Source organism: Desmodus rotundus, chromosome 13, assembly GCF_022682495.2.
Source record: "Desmodus rotundus isolate HL8 chromosome 13, HLdesRot8A.1, whole genome shotgun sequence".
NCBI classification, from domain to species: domain Eukaryota; kingdom Metazoa; phylum Chordata; class Mammalia; order Chiroptera; family Phyllostomidae; genus Desmodus; species Desmodus rotundus.
This window is the reverse complement of record NC_071399.1, coordinates 9,025,373-9,044,230: the sequence shown is the minus strand read 5'-3', so window position 1 is coordinate 9,044,230 and position 18,858 is coordinate 9,025,373. Positions and strand designations below refer to the sequence as shown.

At 45.0% G+C, this 18,858-nt stretch overlaps 2 protein-coding genes across 3 annotated transcripts in view; one reads left to right on the top strand and one right to left on the bottom strand.

The window, feature by feature from the left end:
• Positions 1–8,498, bottom strand: part of TLR3 (toll like receptor 3) — a 402,871-nt gene extending 394,373 nt beyond the window's left edge. For both annotated transcript variants that reach the window (XM_053916625.1, XM_053916629.1), the window contains exon 1: positions 8,357–8,498. The gene's annotated coding sequence lies outside the window, so the exon portion shown is untranslated. The remainder of the gene's footprint in view (positions 1–8,356) is intronic.
• On the top strand, positions 3,427–16,413 carry CCDC110 (coiled-coil domain containing 110). Its single transcript, XM_045197180.2, has 5 exons — positions 3,427–3,550; positions 11,517–11,572; positions 11,859–11,924; positions 13,038–13,142; positions 13,977–16,413. Exons 1-5 carry the CDS (start codon positions 3,427–3,429, stop codon positions 16,113–16,115), a joined length of 2,490 nt encoding a protein of 829 aa, XP_045053115.2. The 3' UTR covers positions 16,116–16,413.
• Positions 16,414–18,858: the final 2,445 nt, after the last annotated feature.

Here is an 18,858-nt window from a genome sequence, read left to right as displayed (position 1 = left end):
AGTGGTGGGATGACTGACGCGTTTGGCCAGACAAAGTGCACCCACGGTCCATCTGCTCTGAGGCCGGATGGATCGGCAGCAGTCGCTCCACACTGAGAAGGCTGTGCTGGCAAAGTGTGATGTCACAATGGGAAACAGGAACTTGTAGTGCTAGCATCAACTATATTTACCTCCATACTCTTGTAAAACTTGGATGAAATATTGTCCTATCACCTAAAACTGTAATTCATTATGTAATTCATTAGAACAAACTGACTTGGGCAAAACCACGGTCTCAGAATCAGGAAGCTGAGCATTGCCCAGTTTACAGGGTATTTGGAAAGTTCCTAATCTTCCCATGTGTCGGTTTTCCCCCATGCAAATCTGGGCAATATAAGCAAGAATATTTCACTAAAAGCTCAAACACTGGGATCCTAATTACATCAGGAAGGGAGGAAACTTAACATCCCCCAGAGAGAGTGCCTTGATTCTAAACTTTGTTTACTGATTTGAAATGGGATGATGACCCAGTCCCGTCCCAGGAGCGGGAAACAGGGACAGGTGGCCCCGGCAAGCTCAATGCACATTTTGCCAGATCTCTCTGAACACCAACGACCCGTCCTTTCCATGTGTTAAACACCTGCGTGCTGTCGAAGATGCGGAGTGCCCCACGGCAGGCAAAGAGCCTGGGAGGGTCTCAGAGGACCCGGGCTGTCTCAGCCTCATTCGGGAGGACGGGGTTTTCTCCACACTGAAATCTAAAGGAAATTTCACAACACTGCTCCCTTTGTCTAATTCTAATGTATGTTCTTGGCAAGCAAATCTTCACTTTCCTTGACTTGAGCAACTTGGCAATGAGGAACTTTAGAGTCAAGAAGGTAGAAGGAGGGCACACATAAGAACAACACACCTTACAACGTCTTCAAGTAGACAGCTGGTGTGGGAAATTATGTTCTTTACAATAAATGGTGGGTCAAGAGAATACCCATAAAAAATGAATATTGACACGGGCCTCAGACTCTATGAAAGTCAGCTCTGGAGGAACAGTAAACGTAAACGTGATGGCAAAACAATTCAGCGCTTATAAACAAGCACAGGAGAACCATCTCGCAGCCTTGCCAGGATAGACTGTATCCAATCCCAAGGAGGAAAAGGAGAGCACCCATGCGTGGGGAGCGCTGGAACCAGAGTGCAGACCAGAACAGGGTGTGGAGCGCGGCCCTGCGTGGGGCTGTCTGCTGCGCGGTTTCAGAGCCCAGGGAGGATGTGCAGGTCTTCTCCACAGAGAGGAGGCCCCGCAGAGGGGGACAGAGCTCAAGAGGGGTGGGGAGTATGTCTGGGAGGAGGGAAGGCCCAATACGGGGTCCAGAGTCTAAACCGAGCAGGAGGGGAGGGAGTGTGCAGGGTACCGGAACCTAAATGGGAGGACCCGGGCCTCCTCGTGGATCTATGGTGAGAGACTGGCATTGCCATGTAAGCAAACAGATAAAGGATAATGAGAGTCAGCTTTCTCACTGGTGGTAAGGGAAATCACACCATGGGAATGGAGAGGACGGGAAAGAACGCCGTGATGTGGGATGGGAACTGGAGGTATGGTGAACTCAACACAGACAAACAGATACAGAAGTAGTGAGGATGTGCGTGCGTGCCTGTATGTGGTGTACACACACACACACACGCAGACATTCCCTAGCTCTCCACCGAGGTGGTGTGAGAGCAGCTTCACCTGCATAGCAACAGGCACGCCCAGCACTCACACCCTGGCTGCTAAAAGCCATTCTCCCCTAAAGGACACACAGGCTCCTTGGAGAAACGGCCAGTGTACAGGCTGCGGCTGCAAAGCACAGGAGGAGCCTGGGGCATCTGGGGATGCCAAGACACCAACGACCTGCTCTAGTAGTGAATGCGAGGTGTCAACAGTACACAGAAGCCAGCTCAGGGACTCCCACAGTCCCACTTAGGGGGTTTAAGCAGCCATAGAAATCACGCCCACAACAGAAGATAATCCACTCTAACCCACTGAGTAAAATAGGAAATGCTGAGTCCACGAACTGAGTAAGGAGACAGACATGTCACGACAACCACATGCATGGAAGATTCTGGGCTGGATCCTTTCACGTTTATAAAGGACATTATTGGGCGAATGGGTGAGACTTGAGTGGGGTCTGAGGACTAGATGGTATTAATGTATCAGTGCTAATTTCCAATTTTAATGGCGGTGTAGTGCCCATGTTGAAGAGTGTCCTTATGAGAAACACATTAAAGTATTCAGGAGTAGTGAGATGCTGTGGAGCGTTTTTTGTTTGTTTGTTTGTTTATTTGTCTGCACTTTCCCTTCGAAATCTGTAATGGCTGTCATTACAAAATGAGTATTTACTCATTTAAAATGTTTCCTTGAAGAGCTCCATTTTCTCAGCGGCACAGAGACTGGCTGCCACCAACCAGGCCTTAGCTGAACCAGCACCAGCTTCCAACGCCAACGTCCATCTTTAGCGAGGGGGCTGCCCAGGTACTAGGGAATTAGCACGCTTAAACAAAGGAGGGCCAGCGCCTCGGGGACAGCTGTCACGCGTATATTTTAATGCACTGTTATTTTAAGTCCATTATTGGAAATAGGGGTCTTCTTTTCACCACGGCAAACAAAAGTCCTTTACTGCTCTGATGGATGGGTTGAAACTGGAGGACGGAAACAGAGTGAAACAAACGATGAAATTGTAATAAGAAAGAAGGCAAAAAGATCCTAGGTATTTATTTGGCTGTCTCCAAACAGTCCCTTCCCGACACAGCTTTGGTCCTACAAGTTCTGGGTCAGCAGGGAAGACATGGGAAGGAATACGCCCTGGTGACATTGTCCCTGGATTGGGAGGGCACAGCTGACGGTGGGACCTTCGTACCACGCAGCTGTCCCGAAGGGGTTCTGGCGGATCATCCCGGACCCAAGACGCCCGATCCCAGCGCGCACCTTCCTCCTCCCCCTACCCAGGCTCGCGCCGTGTGTACACGTGCATCCAGGCCACCCCGTTACCAGGCAACGGGCTGCCCCAGCGCGAAGCAACTGAGCGGAATGTGTGGGGGGAGGCAGTTGGGAAGAAAAGAGAGCTTGAGCAGCAGCAATGAGCCCCGGTAAGAGCCCGGACTGGGTGCAGTCCCTTGATGGGGGCCCGTGGGCGGTGGATGGGTGGTGGAGGGCGCCGCCTCTCCCGGACCGGCCCCTACCTCCCCTAGACGGGTCCAGTCTGGAGTGCGATTTTCTTGACTAGCAGCATACCATCCTCACCCCGAGAAAAGTGCCGCCTCCATCCCTGCGCCCGGCTATAGCTTCCAGCCTCCGCTCACCGGGTCCAGCGGCCGCTGCGTGGCCCCAGCGCGCCCTCCCGTGGCCGCTTAGGGCGTCAGCGTCCCAAATCCCCGCGCAACACCTCCCTTCTCCCAACAAAACCAAAAGCCATGTGTGGTTCTGTTGCAGAAAAGCATCATCAGGACAAGGATGAAGTTGACTGCGTCCTCCTTTCGGCGTCCAAGATCCTCAACTCCTCTGAGTACATAAAGGAAAGCGGTGGCGGTGAAACAGGTAAAACCTCCAGGACCAAAGCTCCGAGGGCAGTGAGAAACGGTTCTCCCTTTTACTACAGGAAGCGGGTAAATGCCAAAATCTCCTGGCCCGATTGGTGTGTTTCCAACACATATGCACTTCAGGCTACGATTATATGGTACGAATAATAGCAAAAACGACACATTACTTGGTGTCAGATATTGTTCAACGCGTTTACATGTATCAACTCATTTAATCTCACAACGCTATGAAGTAGTTACCCCCACATTATCCCCATATTACAAGTGAGGAAACTGAGGCACAAGGAGGTTAAGGAGCTCCCCAGGGTCACACAGGCAGCAAGTGAGAGAGTCCGGTAGTCAGCGGGGCAGTCCAGAGTCCAGGCATTCACCACCATCCTGGACGACACTGGCTCTCTCAATACCAAGTAAGAGACACTAAAAAGAGAGTATACTTTTTCCAAAAGCAATACTTTTTATAGTAAATATTTGTGGACTACAGGATATTTCGTGGGGAGGGTGTTTGAAATAACCAAAGAGCTCTAGTTTTCGAGCTGCTCATAAACCATGAATAAAGTGTGTGAATACCCAGCTGGGGAAATCTGAGAACCTCAGAGTCTCCCCTCGTGGACAGAAGCCACAGGCTACACACCTCTCAGAAGCACCTGGTGCTCAGCGCGATGTGCCAGGGAAGACGCAGGATGCTGTGGGTGGAAGGCACTACCTAGACCAAGGGGCCCTGCTCCGCTGCACCGGTGCACAGGACCTAAGCATGGTACCCGGGTGACCCAAACACAGCGGTGCTGAGAAAAGTGACCAACCGGAAACCAGCAGTCGGCACGGGGATTCTGCAACTTCCGGAATCGGGGAGCATCCCAGATGCCTTGTCAAGGGCGCTGGGAGTAGGGGCCAGCTCAGCCAGGCCTCTGCAGACAAAAGCCAGCCAGCTGGGTGCCCAGGGATCACGGGGTGGGCAGCATCACCGTGGAGAACAGCAGGACTGTGCAGCAGGCCAGTGCCCTGACCTTTCCCTCCCGGCTCCTCTGCACCCCTCCACCCATGAGGGCATACATGTATCCCTGGCAACCAGGGGGAGGGTCATGGGAACCCAAGAACAGAAGTGGAAGAGGCCTCAGAGAGAGTTTAGACACTGAGTCAGCTCAACCTTTACCTCCAAGGGAGCATTTAAGGTCGGAAGGGGCGGAGGTTCTCTTATTTGGCAAGATTGTGTGAGGGAGAGTTAGGGCTCCAGAGAAAGCAGCCGGCGTTTGTGGAAAACGCCCTTGCATGTAAATAGCACCTAAGCTTGAGATGCACACAGTGGTTACAAGTCCTGGGTCCAGCGAGGCAGGTCCAACCACTGACAGTTTCCCAGTCAGGCGCTGCCAAGGATGACGGTGATTTCCTGCTGACAAGTAAGGGCCAAATCAGCAGGTAAGACTGTGTCCCTCCCCATTCTGTTTTTCTATTTACGCTTCACTGTCACCAAGGGATCCATGCCCTGAGTACTACAGAATGTTGGCCTGATTTGCATAAATAAAGCTGAGTTACAAGAGCTCGTGTGATATTTCTGAGGTCTCTTTGATTTTAAAAGAAAAAAACAAATAAAACATCCATCAAAAATAAACAAATAGAAGAACAAGGAGTTAGCCTGACCAACCCTTGACGCACTGGAATGGGGATGTGAGAGAGACTGTGGAACTTCAGGATGCCCAGAGTGTAGTTCTGAGCACCCCTGCACCCCCCAAGACACCATTCATCCCTTCATCCAACACGTATTTTTGAGCAAGTGCTGTCCTAGGTGCTGGAGATCCAGCAGTGAACAAAATACGCACAATCCCCATCCACATGAACTGTACCTCCTCGTGGGGTAACAAAGGATATTACGTGAGACGTGGAAGAAAATCCTTTCAGGAAAGTAAGGCGCAGGGTGGGCAGAGGACTCAGAGGTGGGTGGGGAGTGTGCGATTCTATGTTAAGTAGGGTAGGGGCAGACCTCACTCAACAGGTGACCTCTGAGCTAAGATGCAAAGAGAAGAAGGAGTAATGGATGCAGATGTCTAGGGCAAGGGCCTTCCAGGCAGAAAACAGCAACTGCGAAGGCCCTGAGGCAGCGGCAGGCCTGGCACCTCTGGGAACAGCCAAGGGCCCGGAGCAGAGCAGTAAGGGGAGGGTAGCAAAAGGGTTCAGAGAGCAAACCGGGGAGGGGCTTGGGAGTTCCATGTGAGGATTTGGGGGGTTATTCTGACCGAAATGGGGTGTCTCCAAGAGCTTTGAGCAGCCACCCTCCTCTCCATCGTGAGCGGAAATTTTAAACTTAGGGCATCATCATGGTACTGATAAAGCCCTTGCCTCTGCTGTTATGGTGAAACATTGCCTGAGTGTGTGCCGTGGACCGAGCACTGTGCTAAGGGATTTACCTGGAGACTGGACGCTGCCTAGAATTACCCCACACATGTGATTCCAGCCCTAGGTTCCCCACCGCCCAAGGCTTTGCAAAACAGTTACTTCTAGGAATGAATCAGAGTTGTCATAACCAAACTCAGTACTTGAACCCGAGAACGACAAAGCTTTGACTACAGAGTGTCTTCAGACCTCATAAAACCCATCGGTTAGCTACGTGTGCTCACTTGACGGTGTCTGTGCACGCCGACTATGACATAACCTTCTGTAAGCTTCCAAACAAATTCCCCATACCTCCTCTTAAGTGCCTCAAAAGTCACTCCACTGGTAATTATCTTGTTTTTCACTTCTGGCACTGAAGTGTGAAACAGATAAGTTAAGATCAGTATAATATGAATAATATTTCTTGCATAAGCTTCTTCAGGGCTGGGACCTGATCTTCTACTTGGTATAGCTCCCAGCACTGCATGCGGAGCAGGGTCTTAATGAACGGCCACGGTGGTTGTGTTCTCTCTCCTGTGATTCTTTGGTAATCTCTCTTCCCATTCTAGAGTAACATGATTCTGCGTGGTTTTTTAAGTTAAGCATTGCTGAATTTTAAAACTGTCTTTCCTTTGGGCATAAGCAGCAGTCACCAGAAACTCTTAAGAAAAACAAAATATGGTTTTGCAGCTTTTTTTTTCTTTTTTTAAAATATATTTATTGATTATGCTATTACAGTTGTCCCATTCCCCGCCCCTCACTCCACTCCATCCTGCCCACCCCCTCCCTCCCACATTCCCCCCCTATAGTTCATGTCCATGGATCATACTTATAAGTTCTTTGGCTTCTACATTTCCTACACTATTCTTACCCTCCCCCTGTCTATTTTCCACCTATCATTTATGCTACTTATTCTCTGTACCTTTCCCCCCACTCTCCCCCTCCTGCTCCCCTATTCATAACCCTCCATGTGATCTCCATCTCTATGGTTCTGTTCCTGTTCTAGTTGTTTGCTTAGTTTAGCAGCTTTTAGAAGTAGGAAAGTCTACCTCCCTGCCTGCCCTACGTCTTCACTGAATCACCTGAACATTGCTGGGGAAGCACGCCCTTCTGAGTCACACCGTGGATCTCAATGCTGTTGGGAAACTTACTTTATTTCCCAGAAAACACTTTTTCAAACCCTTTCCAACACACTATTTCACTCTTGTGTCAACACCTCTCACCTCTGCCTCTCAACGTGTGACCTGATCTCATACCACAGGAAAAAAATAGAAGCCGTTGACCCAAACTCCTTCACCCTCTGCCTTCAAATCTGCTCTTCCACCTCTGCACCTACCTGGGTGCCCACATCCAAGGTCACTGCCTCCAGATCCTCTCCTGGCATTCTCAAGTCCTCAGCTTCTGCACTTCGCCTCCCTCATTCTCCAGAATTCTTCTTCTTCTCCTCTTTACCATAGGATTCCAGCAGCAAGCAAGCATACGAGAGCCTCCCATGGTTAAAAAGTCCTTCTTGATCTTACACCTCATCCAGCACGTACCCTGTTCCATTAGGCACCGTGTTGCCTTCCACAGTAAAGCTACAGAGAGTTGCCTGTGCTGATGCTGAACCAATCTTCACAGTGCAGGCTTTTCTCAAGACACTTCATTTGGGCTCTGTCCCTGTCGCCACACAGAAACTGCCCTTGCCCAGGCCAGCAGGGATGTCTCTACTGCCCAATGCAGTGTTCCAACCAGTCCCCAGAACCAGGGACTGGACTAGCCAATGGCCTGTTGACATCTCCACTTTGATACCTCACAGAAAAATTAACTTCAATGTATCTAAAAGTGTTTTCCCTAAACCACATCCTTACTCTGTTCTCTCACGTCGGTAAATGACATCATCATTCATCCATCTGCTCTCACCAAAAAACGGAGGGTCCTTCATTCTTGTCTCCTGTCCACGTCTAACCCCCCAGCAAGGCTGCTGGTTTTTCCCCTTCTCCCCCAGCCTGTTCTAGTCTGAGCTACCCTGTCTCTCACTTGGATTGTTGCAACGGTCCTACAGTAGCCACCTCATCACCCATTACCATGCCCAGAGTGTCAGATCAAATCATCCTCGTGACTGAGACCCTTGATGCTTCCCCTCCACTGAAAATAAAAGCCAGACTTCCTCCGGCTTGCCTGCAAGGCCCTTCGTAACCTGGGCCAGTTCTCCCTGACCTCTTACCTTACCGAGCTCCCCTCTGCTCAGTTTGTGGCATCCGGTCGGCTTTCCTTCTGTTCTGCCAACAGAAACCTGTTCAGCTTCAGGACCTCGCTGTTCCCTCTGCTCCCAATCTTTGCCTACAGATGCTCACACAGCTGGCCTCTTTTTAGGACGTAGGAGTCGGATAAACAGACAGGCCTTTCCTAACTAGACTCACTCACGGTCGCAGTAGCTCATTTTCTCTGTGTAACTTACCGCTATTTGGAAGTATCTGGTTCGCTTCTTTGCCTGAGTTCTTCCCTGTCTTCCCTGTCAGAACGTAGGCACCGAGAGTGCGGGGGCCCTGCTGCCCCATTTCCTGCCTGTCTGCAAACCTACAGCAGGGCCCACTGCAGGGAGTGACCCGCTAAAACGTGAAAGCTGACTTGAGGCTAAATCATTAACTCATAAACACTTCCCTCCACTTTCAGCAGAGATTTTAGAGCCAACACAAAACCACTAAAACATGAAACATGACTTAAGGCTAAATCATTAACTTATAAAACTTTTTCTACACTTTCACGTAGAGATTTTAGAGCCACACAAGATCCCAGGCCTCCCTCCCCTAGTACCAAATGAAATGAACACCAACCAAAAAATAAAAATAAAAAACGGCTAGAAAACTGATAAAATCATCATCAACAGCAACTGAGAAGGAAGAGAGCACCTGCTCAGGGCAGAAAAGTAGAAAGTGGAAGCCGAAGATCCAAACAGAAGATCATGGCCAGGCAAACTATAGCCTGGCCCCTAACTCTGCCTTGGCCTTAAGGAGCAAAAAAGCAAGTCAAAATCCTGAAAATACTCATGAACATCTCCCACCCCCACCAACGTGAATACAAAAAGTTGAGGAAATGCAGTCTTTCTGTGGATCGGGGTTTGGGTGGTAGAGAGAAGCTGCTGCTAGAACAGATGGGGAAAGCTAGAGGCTCATCACCAGGTGCTTGCTTGGCTTGAAGGGAGGAAAACACTCTGGACAGGCCCCCACCAGCCTGTGGAGTGGCCTCCGTGTGGTTGGGAAAAGGTGCATCTGCCTCTAGCTGAGCGCAGTTAACAGATGGGAGCCGAGCATGGACGACGCTCAGCCCTCACATGCCCTCCTGGCCAGGTGCCCTGTGCGGTGAACCACTGCACGAGGGCATGGGGCAACCCCGGCCCTGGATTCCTTACTGTCCTGAGGGGATGATCCCCATCAAGAGAGCACATCCCTATGGAAACAGGATACACCTCCCACTAGATTTCTAACAAAAGTCTCAGGGAACAACCACAGGGCAGCAGAGGTCACGTCCTCCCACAAAGACTTCACAGCCTCCAAAGCATCTCCCCTCCCCCAGGTGTCTCCTGAGACCAGAGGGACTCAGGGAGGATGATGAGATGATAGAAACTCTGAGCACAGGCGCTCAGGCTGCCGGGAGCCGCGTGAACAGCAGCAGCCTGGTAACTGCAAATATCCATGGTCGAGAATGAAGCGACGGAGGGAGGGCTTGGGGTAGAAGTGACAGGAAATCTAAGCCAGGATAAAAACTCCATGTTCTCTCTTTACAGTCTTTTCTCTACTGTAGTCTTTGACTTCGTCTCTACAAAAGAACTCTACATGAGAGAGTTCTTTTGGCCCAATATTTCTTATTTGGTTTCCACAAAAGAAATCCTGTTTTGAACCTTGAACTTGCAAGTCCTCCTAAGGAGACAGGAAGTCTGTGCAGAGACGGGAGCCTGAGGCTACAGGTGCAGGGAGGAGATGCGATTCTGGACAGCAAATCGGTTAGGAACAGAGTGGGGCTGAAACTATTTACGCTAATAAGGGCCCGTCTTCGTGTTAACCTAGCCTTGCTGGAGTTATGGTTACAGAAGAAAATTAGACATCGTGCAACTTCACAGCGTGAAAACAATACACCTAGCAAATATCATGAAAAGTGGGGAGGCGCTGTGGGAGGGAATCTCTCACAATTTACTCCCTTTCTTGGCAGGGAGTAAAACAACACTGAATACAATAGAAACGTCTGTTATTAAAAAACATTAAAATTCCAATCTCATAATCCTTTTCATGATATATTTTCATTAGTTTAGAGTGATCTCATAGGAAATAATCTCTCATGTAGAGGGAAAAAATCTGAATACAGCATTAATTTGCAGCATTTATTCCATTAAGTAAATATAGTTTGTTCAAAAGTGGCACGAATAGTATGATCCCACTGTTCTAACGTCATTCTGCTTTTCCCACATATACGCACGGGGAGGGTGTGGACTCAAAGTTAACAACAGTTTGTTCTGGGCCGTGGGGCCCCAGGCGGTCCACTCTTTTTGATTTGCAGTTGGAGCTGTCTGAGTTCATCAGCAGAGGTCGTTTAGTCTGACAAGCTTTGGGAAGCTGGCTGCACCGGCCCAGAGCTTGCTGGGGTTCCTTTGGCTCTCTCTGATGTAAACAGTTCAGACTCCCGTTTTTCCCCAGTGAGTGGCAAAGCGAGCAATACCCAAGTGCACTGGCTGTCCCTCCCTGCCCGCCAATGGAGGTGGGATTCCCCAGGCTCTGAATTAGAGTTGGCCTCTGGGTGGTGAGGGCCAGATGGCAGGGAGGGGAGGTAGACAGGGGCCAGGAGCAGGGGTGGGGTTATACTTTGCCTCCGTCATCTGTAAGATCTGGCAGACAGCCATTCCAAAGAAGACCTGCTGACCGATTTCAGAACCTCCTCTCAGGGTAGAAATAGTCAGCCTAGGGGCACATTCTATCCTAATTTTCATTTCATTCAGGACACTGCAAGTTATTTTTTTTTAATTCTTGAATAAAAAATCACAAAGCAAGTAGCCAAACATTTGAACAGAGAGGGCTGTGAGTCCACAAATTGCTATGGCCTCTCCCCTGATGGAGGTCTGTAATCTATTGCCTAGGGAGGGAGGAACCCACGGATGTGTGTGCCACTTTAAGAGCATCACCGAAATTGTGCTGTTAATCCAACTTATTTTCAAGATAAGGAGAAAAAACACTACATGGTCCTTTCACAGACACTACGACCTATACAGTAGTTCGCCCAGGGTCTCTGACAGCATGAGGATTATCAGCAGTTTTACCAAAAAAAAAAAAAAAAAGTGCAGTCTATTTCCCAGAAACAAACATATCTGAATTTTTGAAAGTTTCAAGTTTGGTGTTACAAGTTAACAGTTCTAAAAATAAAACCACTATTACAACCTCAACTAGATATTTTAAGTGAAAATATTTGTATCTTAAACTTACTACAAGAGTAGCATCAGGTCCTTCCTAAAGTGAACCTCAGATTCTCATTATCTCTTTTTCTCATTGTCCCCAAAAGTTGCTTTCCACTGCAGTTGTATAAAAACAACACTTCAGAATTAAATCATATGGTTGTTCAAATTTTCTCTTCAGAATATGGCTGCATATCAGAATCAGAAAATCAAATTCAACCACAATCAGCATTAAAAGTGAGTATATTTCATTTTATTTTCTCCAAAAATTTGTAGCAAGGCTAATGTTTTTCAGAATAAATACCTCCTAAATGCATATGGGTTTTCCACAAAAAATTTTCATGAAAATGCACTGGAAAGTTAGCAAGAATGACCAAGAGTGTGAGTCACCTGACCCTCCTGTGGTCCTTTCTGGTAAATGGCAACGTTGGGGATATAAAAAATACACATATTATAGCAGTTCAAGCATCTGTTTACCTACCTAAAAGCCCTCAGTCCCATGGCTCGTTTCATCTCGTTACAGGCCCTTCAGCATCAGCTGGAATCGTTTCAGGCTCTCCGAATACAGACTCTGCAGAACGTCAGCCTGGTACGCTTCACTCGGTCCACACGTAGGAAACACCCAAGCCTAGGACCCATCCACTTCTCTCACGGACCCATTCGATCGTTGGCAGAGGTCACAACATTTCTAGGCTTAAAATCTGGAGAAAGCAATATTCTGTTATATTTGGAGTTAAGACAGAAAGAAGTAGCACTCGCTGACTTTTTAAAACATATGTTTAAAAGTGCTACCAATAGGGACTACCAATAGGGACTCTCATTAAAAGTGATTTAAAATCTAACCCAAACCAAGGGATAATGTGCATTAGCTCGGGTAACTGAAAATCCTGAGGATTTTCACATGGGGAAGGCTGCATCCCTGTGATCGGGACTCCTGTTGTCAAGGAAACAGCCACACCCCTCTCTATTTGCCTTCATCCTCCAGATTCCAGGCAGACAGAGAAGGGCCCGTGCTGTTCTCTCTTACCAGTTTACGCTGAGGTTCTCAGCCTGCTTCTGGCTGCCCCAGACCAAGTCCTATGTGATGCTTGGACCAGTCCTGTGTGAAGGGAGACACCGCTGTGCCTGGTTGGCACTGAGCCACCCACCACGCTGGAATGAGAACGCTGGGATCAGTGTCACCAAAGGCACAGGGACTTTCTCCAGAAGAAATACGGGGTGTTGTTAAGAGAAGGTTAGGGCGTGAACACTGGGGGTGCAGAACCCAGCACATATTCACTGAAGACCCCATGTAAACTTCACCCCAATATTCTTGCACTGAAAGCAATTGCAGGGGAATGGGGAGAAGATACATTCCTGAGGGTGATGGAATGGGTTCCATTCTGATGTCAGAGATCAAAGGTCTCTGATCGTTCAACAATGTAAAAAGCATGTAGAATTATCTGAATTGCTTAAGATTTTATTGTTTTCCTAAGTTGAGTCTTTCTAATTTTATAATCACATAATGAAGGTACAATTTTATATCTTTAATTATAGAGATTATAATAAATTAAATTTATTTTATATTTTATGGGCTAGGAAAGAATTTTTACGTGCAGGAAATTAAAAGGTATCTTTTAATTACAATATCTATTACTCCTGTACCTTCATAAATTTATAAACCTGAAGTTAAATCCTAACATTCTTAATTTATCTTTTAAAGGTACAGTCTGAAATCAGTGAAATATTGAACAAAAGTATTATTGAAGTAGAAAACCCACAGTTTAGCTCAGAAAGAAATCTAGTATTCAACACACACATTGAAAAGGTATGTCATTCTGTACAAAATCATTCTATATTTAGGAATTTCAAAAATGTTACTACCACCAGTTCATCTTCAACTTTACGTTTTCCCCTTCCTCACAGGGTGACTGGACTGTCAGAGATGAAAATAGGGAAATTCCTGCCCTGAAAACCGCAAAAGACGTGTGTTTACCCCCATACTCCTGCGGCATCCTGGTGCCCTTAGAGAAGTGTATCAGGGGTATTTAACTCAGTCCAGACACCGAAAGATTCCCAAGTAACTGAAACACAAGGCAGTTTTATAGCCTGTCTGTTCACTTTTGATTGAGTTTTTCTACTTTAGGACTGACCCAGACCTGGGGTGATTCCCTAGGGCAGGTCCAAACCACAGTCCCTGTGTCTATATGGTTAGAACCTACATTTTCCAGGACAGTCACAGCCCTCGAATCAGCTGAAACCAGGATTGCAAGCTAAGGTGGACGGATGGCCCAGAGGTGGAAATATTCATTCTCCTTAAACTTCCACTTCTCCTTTTGCTTTGTGTCTCCAGTCTACCAATGATGGTCTCCCGAGAGATGCTAAATGTCTATTTCTGAAATCGAGGGGTTGGCCCACGTATCGCACCCGCTGAGGAAATTAGTACAATTTCTAAGCATATTGTGAAGACCAGAGTCACAGACCCCAACTGTTGTTGCATCTCCCAGAGAAAATCAATCATACGTCCTAGGCTTCTTTGCTGTAGAAATGATTAAAATGTTCATTTGTTTGCAAAAATAAATCCCCCACAAAACATTATCTTAATGTATGTGGTCATGTGGCAATGACAATATATTTAGTGTGTGTTTTTTATTGTTGCTAGCCCATAGAGAATCAAGAAGAAATCCTTTCCGTGGAGAAAATTCATCATTTTGAGGATTCGAGGACTCTTCATTCAATGGAAGAAAAACTCAGTAGCAATAGTGTTAACGGTCTCTCTCAAGGTATGCAAGTTCTACCCCAGATACACTCCAAGGACATATCAACTCTAAGAACTTCAACAGATGATTCAGCTTCAAACATAATTATGAACCCTTCAGAAAATTATGACATGTTGAAGAATTATAATAACCTTTATAGTTTTCTACCTAATGCACCTCAAAATGTTATGTCTCAAGCTGATACAGTAATTCTGGATAAATCCAAAATTACTGTGCCTGTCCTCAAGCATGGATTTTGTGAAAATTTAGACGATATTTGCCATTCTATCAAACAAATGAAGGAAGAGCTTCAGCAGTCACACGACAAGGAACTGGCACTTACAAATGAAATTCAAACTTTAAAAATGGATACAAATTTTCAAGGTAATATGACATATGACCTGTCCCCCATTCACAAGGCAAATACTAACTTTATTAAGGAAGAAAATACAGAAAGCAACTTAAATGAAGATATAAAATCAAGGAGAATTTTAGAATTAGAGGAATTAGTAAACAAATTACTCCCACTCAGGGGAACAGTGTCAAAATTGCATTTGACTTTTTGTAGGAAATGTAAAAAGTTATCTAAGAGTGAAATACACAGGGGAAAGAAGAATGAGAAAAACAATAAAGAAATTCCTATCACTGGCAAGAATGCTACAGATTTAAAATTCCACTCCAGACTTCCAAAACATACACTGTCATTCTTTGACCCGACAAAGTACGAAATGAGAGACAAAGAGAGGCAACCATTTGCAGGAAAACGAGGCCCGATAATAGTTGAAAATGAGAAAACATCCAAAGTCCATTCTGTGACTGAGCAGTGTGTTGCAAAAATTCAGTACTTACAGAATTACCTGAAAGAATCTATGCAGATACAGAAAAAAGTAACAGAACTAGAGAATGAAAATCTAACCCTTAAAACCAAAATAAAATCTCTCGTCTTCACCACACAATCTCTGATACAGAAGATTGAAATATATGAAAAGCAACTGAAGAATTTGTTTCATGAAAAGAACACTATTCAATCCAAATTAGTTAAAACAGAAGAAGATGGCAAAGAATGTCTTAAAGAACTGAAAAAAGTAATTGGTAAATACAATGTTCTCCAAGAACAAAATAGAACTCTGGAGGAAAAAAATGGCCAACTTTCTCTGGAGAAGCAACAAATGACAGAAACATTAGATCAACTGAAAAGTAAAGAACACAAAACTCAAAATGATATGGACGTCGTCAGTAATGAAAACAATCGAATGAGTATAGAAATGGAAGCGATGAAAACAAATATTCTATTGATACAAGACGAAAAGGAAGTGTTAGAGAAGAAAACACACCAGCTTGTAAAGGAAAAAAGCTCACTTGAAAATGAACTAAAAGAAAATCAGCTTGAGGTAATGCAGCTAAAGGAGAAAGAAAGATTGGCAAAAACTGAACAAGAGGCACTTCTTCAAATAATAGAAACAGTTAAAAATGATAAACTTAACCTCGAAACAACATTACAAGAATCTACTGCTGCCAGACAAATGATGGAGAGAGAAATCGAGAACCTGCAAACATACCAGTCTACTGCAGAAGAGAATCTTCTGAATGAAATACAAAATGCAAAATCCGAAGCAAGTATTTATAAGAATAGTTTATCAGAAATGAGCAGCGAATGTGAAATGTTGTCAAAAATGGTCGTGGAAATTAAAGCGGATAATCAGATTCTAAAAGAAGAACTAAAAAAACACAGTCAGGAAAATATAAACTTTGAAAACAGCATCAGCAGGCTTGCAGAAGACAAAATACTTTTAGAGAACTATGTAAGGAGTATAGAGAATGAAAGGGACACCTTGGAATTTGAGATACGGAATCTTCGAAGAGAGTACTTAAATCTAAGTGAAAAAATCTGTGGTCCGCGTGGTGACCTATCAAAAATGGGTCACATTTCAAGAAGAGAGAAATTCCATTTTGACAGCTACGATACTTACGAAGACACCTCTGGTCCCAGGTACAGGCCTTTAGCTCCTGATATGAAAGGTATGTATGCTCTGGTGGATTAACAGCAAGTTTTTAAGCTCTCTTTAGCCTACTGGGCATTAGTTAGAGAACAGTAATAAGATGGAAACTTTTAAGATGAATATAATACATTTTGTAAGATCTGCATGCAATTTATTTTATAGTAGATTTAGAGACTTTACTCTTTTAATAAAATTCATGTTATTTTATTTACAATTACTTCTGTACATTGAATATGCACAAAGCAACTTTGGGAGGGAGCGGGGGGGTTTAATTACTATTTTTCTGAAGTATACTTAGCGCTCCCACCTTAAAACAAATTCTTTCTTTTTCCCCAGGAATCCCAAGTAAACTGTATCAATTGCTTCCATCCAAGATGTGTAAATAAATTTCTAAAATCAATGTTTCAAAATCCTTTGTCCAAGAACTTTTTTTCCTACAAAATAATTTTAAGTTTGCCTTTACACATGATTACAATTACTCTGTAATAGATTAGTTTTTTAATTAGAAATTAGAATTAGGTATGTATATTTAATTCCAATTTCCAACTAAAAACCTTATACACACATATATATGTGTGTGTGTGAGTGTATATAAAAAACTAATACATAGTCAAGAACTGTAATTAAAAAACTAATGTATAGAATCAACAACTGTCAACAGGATGACATCTCACCACACTCATAAGCTACTACATTAGCCGCACAGTTGCATGAGTTCCAGTGGAAGGCAGCAGACCCCGGCCGGGGGCAGAGGTAGAGGATGGTCTGTTACGGCCACAGCAGTGGCCAGAACAATAGCTTTTTTTGCATTAGTTCTCCAAGCCCCCATTCCTATAGACAACGTGCAAAGGACCACAGTCAGGTGTATCGCAGGAGAGAGCTCTGAGGCTGGGAACCCAAATCTTTCTTACAAGTGCAGTGAGCATGCCTGCCGTGGCTCTGGGTGGACACATTGCCTTTGGTGCATAGGACGTTGGCACGTCTGCCCTTGCTCCAGAGGAGATGCTGGCTCTAGCTTCCAAAGCTGCTTACTATACAAACTTGTTGAATTGTATCAAGTGCTTTCTCTGCATTTATTGAGATGTGTTTTCCCCTTTAATCTGCTAATTTGGTAATTACATTGATTAATTTTGAAACATTATACCAACCTCGCATTGCTGGAATAAATTCCAAAAGGTCACGTATTACCCTGTTAATATACACTCCTGGGTTCAATTTGATAATGTTTGGTTAAGGATTTCTTCTATGTTGGGAAAGATATTGGTCTCAATATTATTTCCTTTCAATGTCTCTATTTGGTTTGGGCACCAGGAAAATCTGACCTCATAAATTGTGTTGGGAAGTGTTTCCTTGTCCTCTATTTTCTGAAAGGATTCATGAAAGGACTGGTGTTATCATTAGCTCTTCCGTAAATACATAATAGAACTCACCAATGGCCTGGAGTCTCCCAAATGGGAAGGTTTTACACTACAAAATCAATTTCATGAATAGATATGGTCAATTGAGATTTTCTATCTATTCTTGAGTCCATTTTGATCATTTGTATGTTCTGAGAAAAGTGTACACTTTGTGTAAGTTCTCACATGTATTGGCCTGAAGGTGTCCATAATACTCCTTACTGTCTGTAATATCCAGGGACCTGTGACGATATCCCATCTTTAATTCCTGACATCGGTCATTTGGGGCTTCTCCTTTTTTATCAGTCTTGGTAGCATTTAATCACTTGTATTGCTAAAAATCAGGCCTAAAGAAGCAAGGAAAGACTTCTAAAACATACAATATGCTGCTGCTGAACTTCCTCTCCAGTCCCGGTGGGAGCTTCTTGTTGGTCCCAATCTCTCCTGAAGTTCAGCCTTTCCTCCATGACCAGGTCAACACCCTCAGTCTGTTTCCTTGTCGAGCCTTACAGAGCTGTGGCTGGATGACTCACAGCAGAAACTAAAGGCTGCTAAACAAGCTTATTTCTTCCATTGTTCACTCTTGGCGGATGCGGGAAACTACTCAAGTCATCCAGGCACCATCAGGGGACGGGAGATACCTTGATGCCAGAGCTGTCACGATGGGAGGCCAGTGTCCATTAACCGTTAACACCTCACTTGTGAGCTTGGCGGGAGGAAGTTGTTTCAGAGGAAACCTCCTAATGTTGTGTTGTATTTTCCAACTTAAAGAATCGATGATGATTTAAAAAATCAATGGTCATCGTAAATATGGAACCCCTCAAATAAAAGTGTACATGCGTATGTTCCTCTATCATTTTAAAAACCTTCCCTTTTCCACGTGCTCCGCTGTTCCCATTGCTGGTTTCTGTGTTTCCTTTCCTGTAAATTGACATGACGCATGGATGCAAACTGGGGATAAGCTCTGCCCACTGTCCCAGCATTTCTTGCGCCCTTCAGTCAGGCATTAGATGCATATTCCCACCTACAAATATTCCATGAAGTATGCATTGCTAGGAGAAGCACATTCATAAAAACTACAGCTAACAAAAGGCAGTGGGAAGAACAAGCAATTAGATCTTAATGAAATCTGAAATTCTAAGCCTCTCATCTCAAAGCAATGTGTATGGAAGGCTGTTTGGTAACATCAGTGTATGACTGTATGAATTCTATGCAGTTACATGCGCCTGGTAAAACCACTCTTATCCTGAAGACAAATGTATTCCCCTTCAGTCACACTATATCCTTGATAAAGTCTTTAAGATGTTCATTCCACATGATCGATCGCATGGGAAATAAGAATTTTAAATACTTTTAGAAGGAATTAAACAGTTATGAGGCATAAAATA

Excerpts from the sequence above, each read along its gene's own strand:
- CCDC110 (XM_045197180.2), top strand. The coding sequence starts at position 3,427 with ATGTGTGGTTCTGTTGCAGAAAAGCATCATCAGGACAAGGATGAAGTT. Across the intron at positions 11,573-11,858 it reads AACCACAATCAGCATTAAAA|GCCCTTCAGCATCAGCTGGA; the intron begins GTGAGTATATTT and ends ATCTCGTTACAG. Across the intron at positions 11,925-13,037 it reads CTCTGCAGAACGTCAGCCTG|GTACAGTCTGAAATCAGTGA; the intron begins GTACGCTTCACT and ends TATCTTTTAAAG.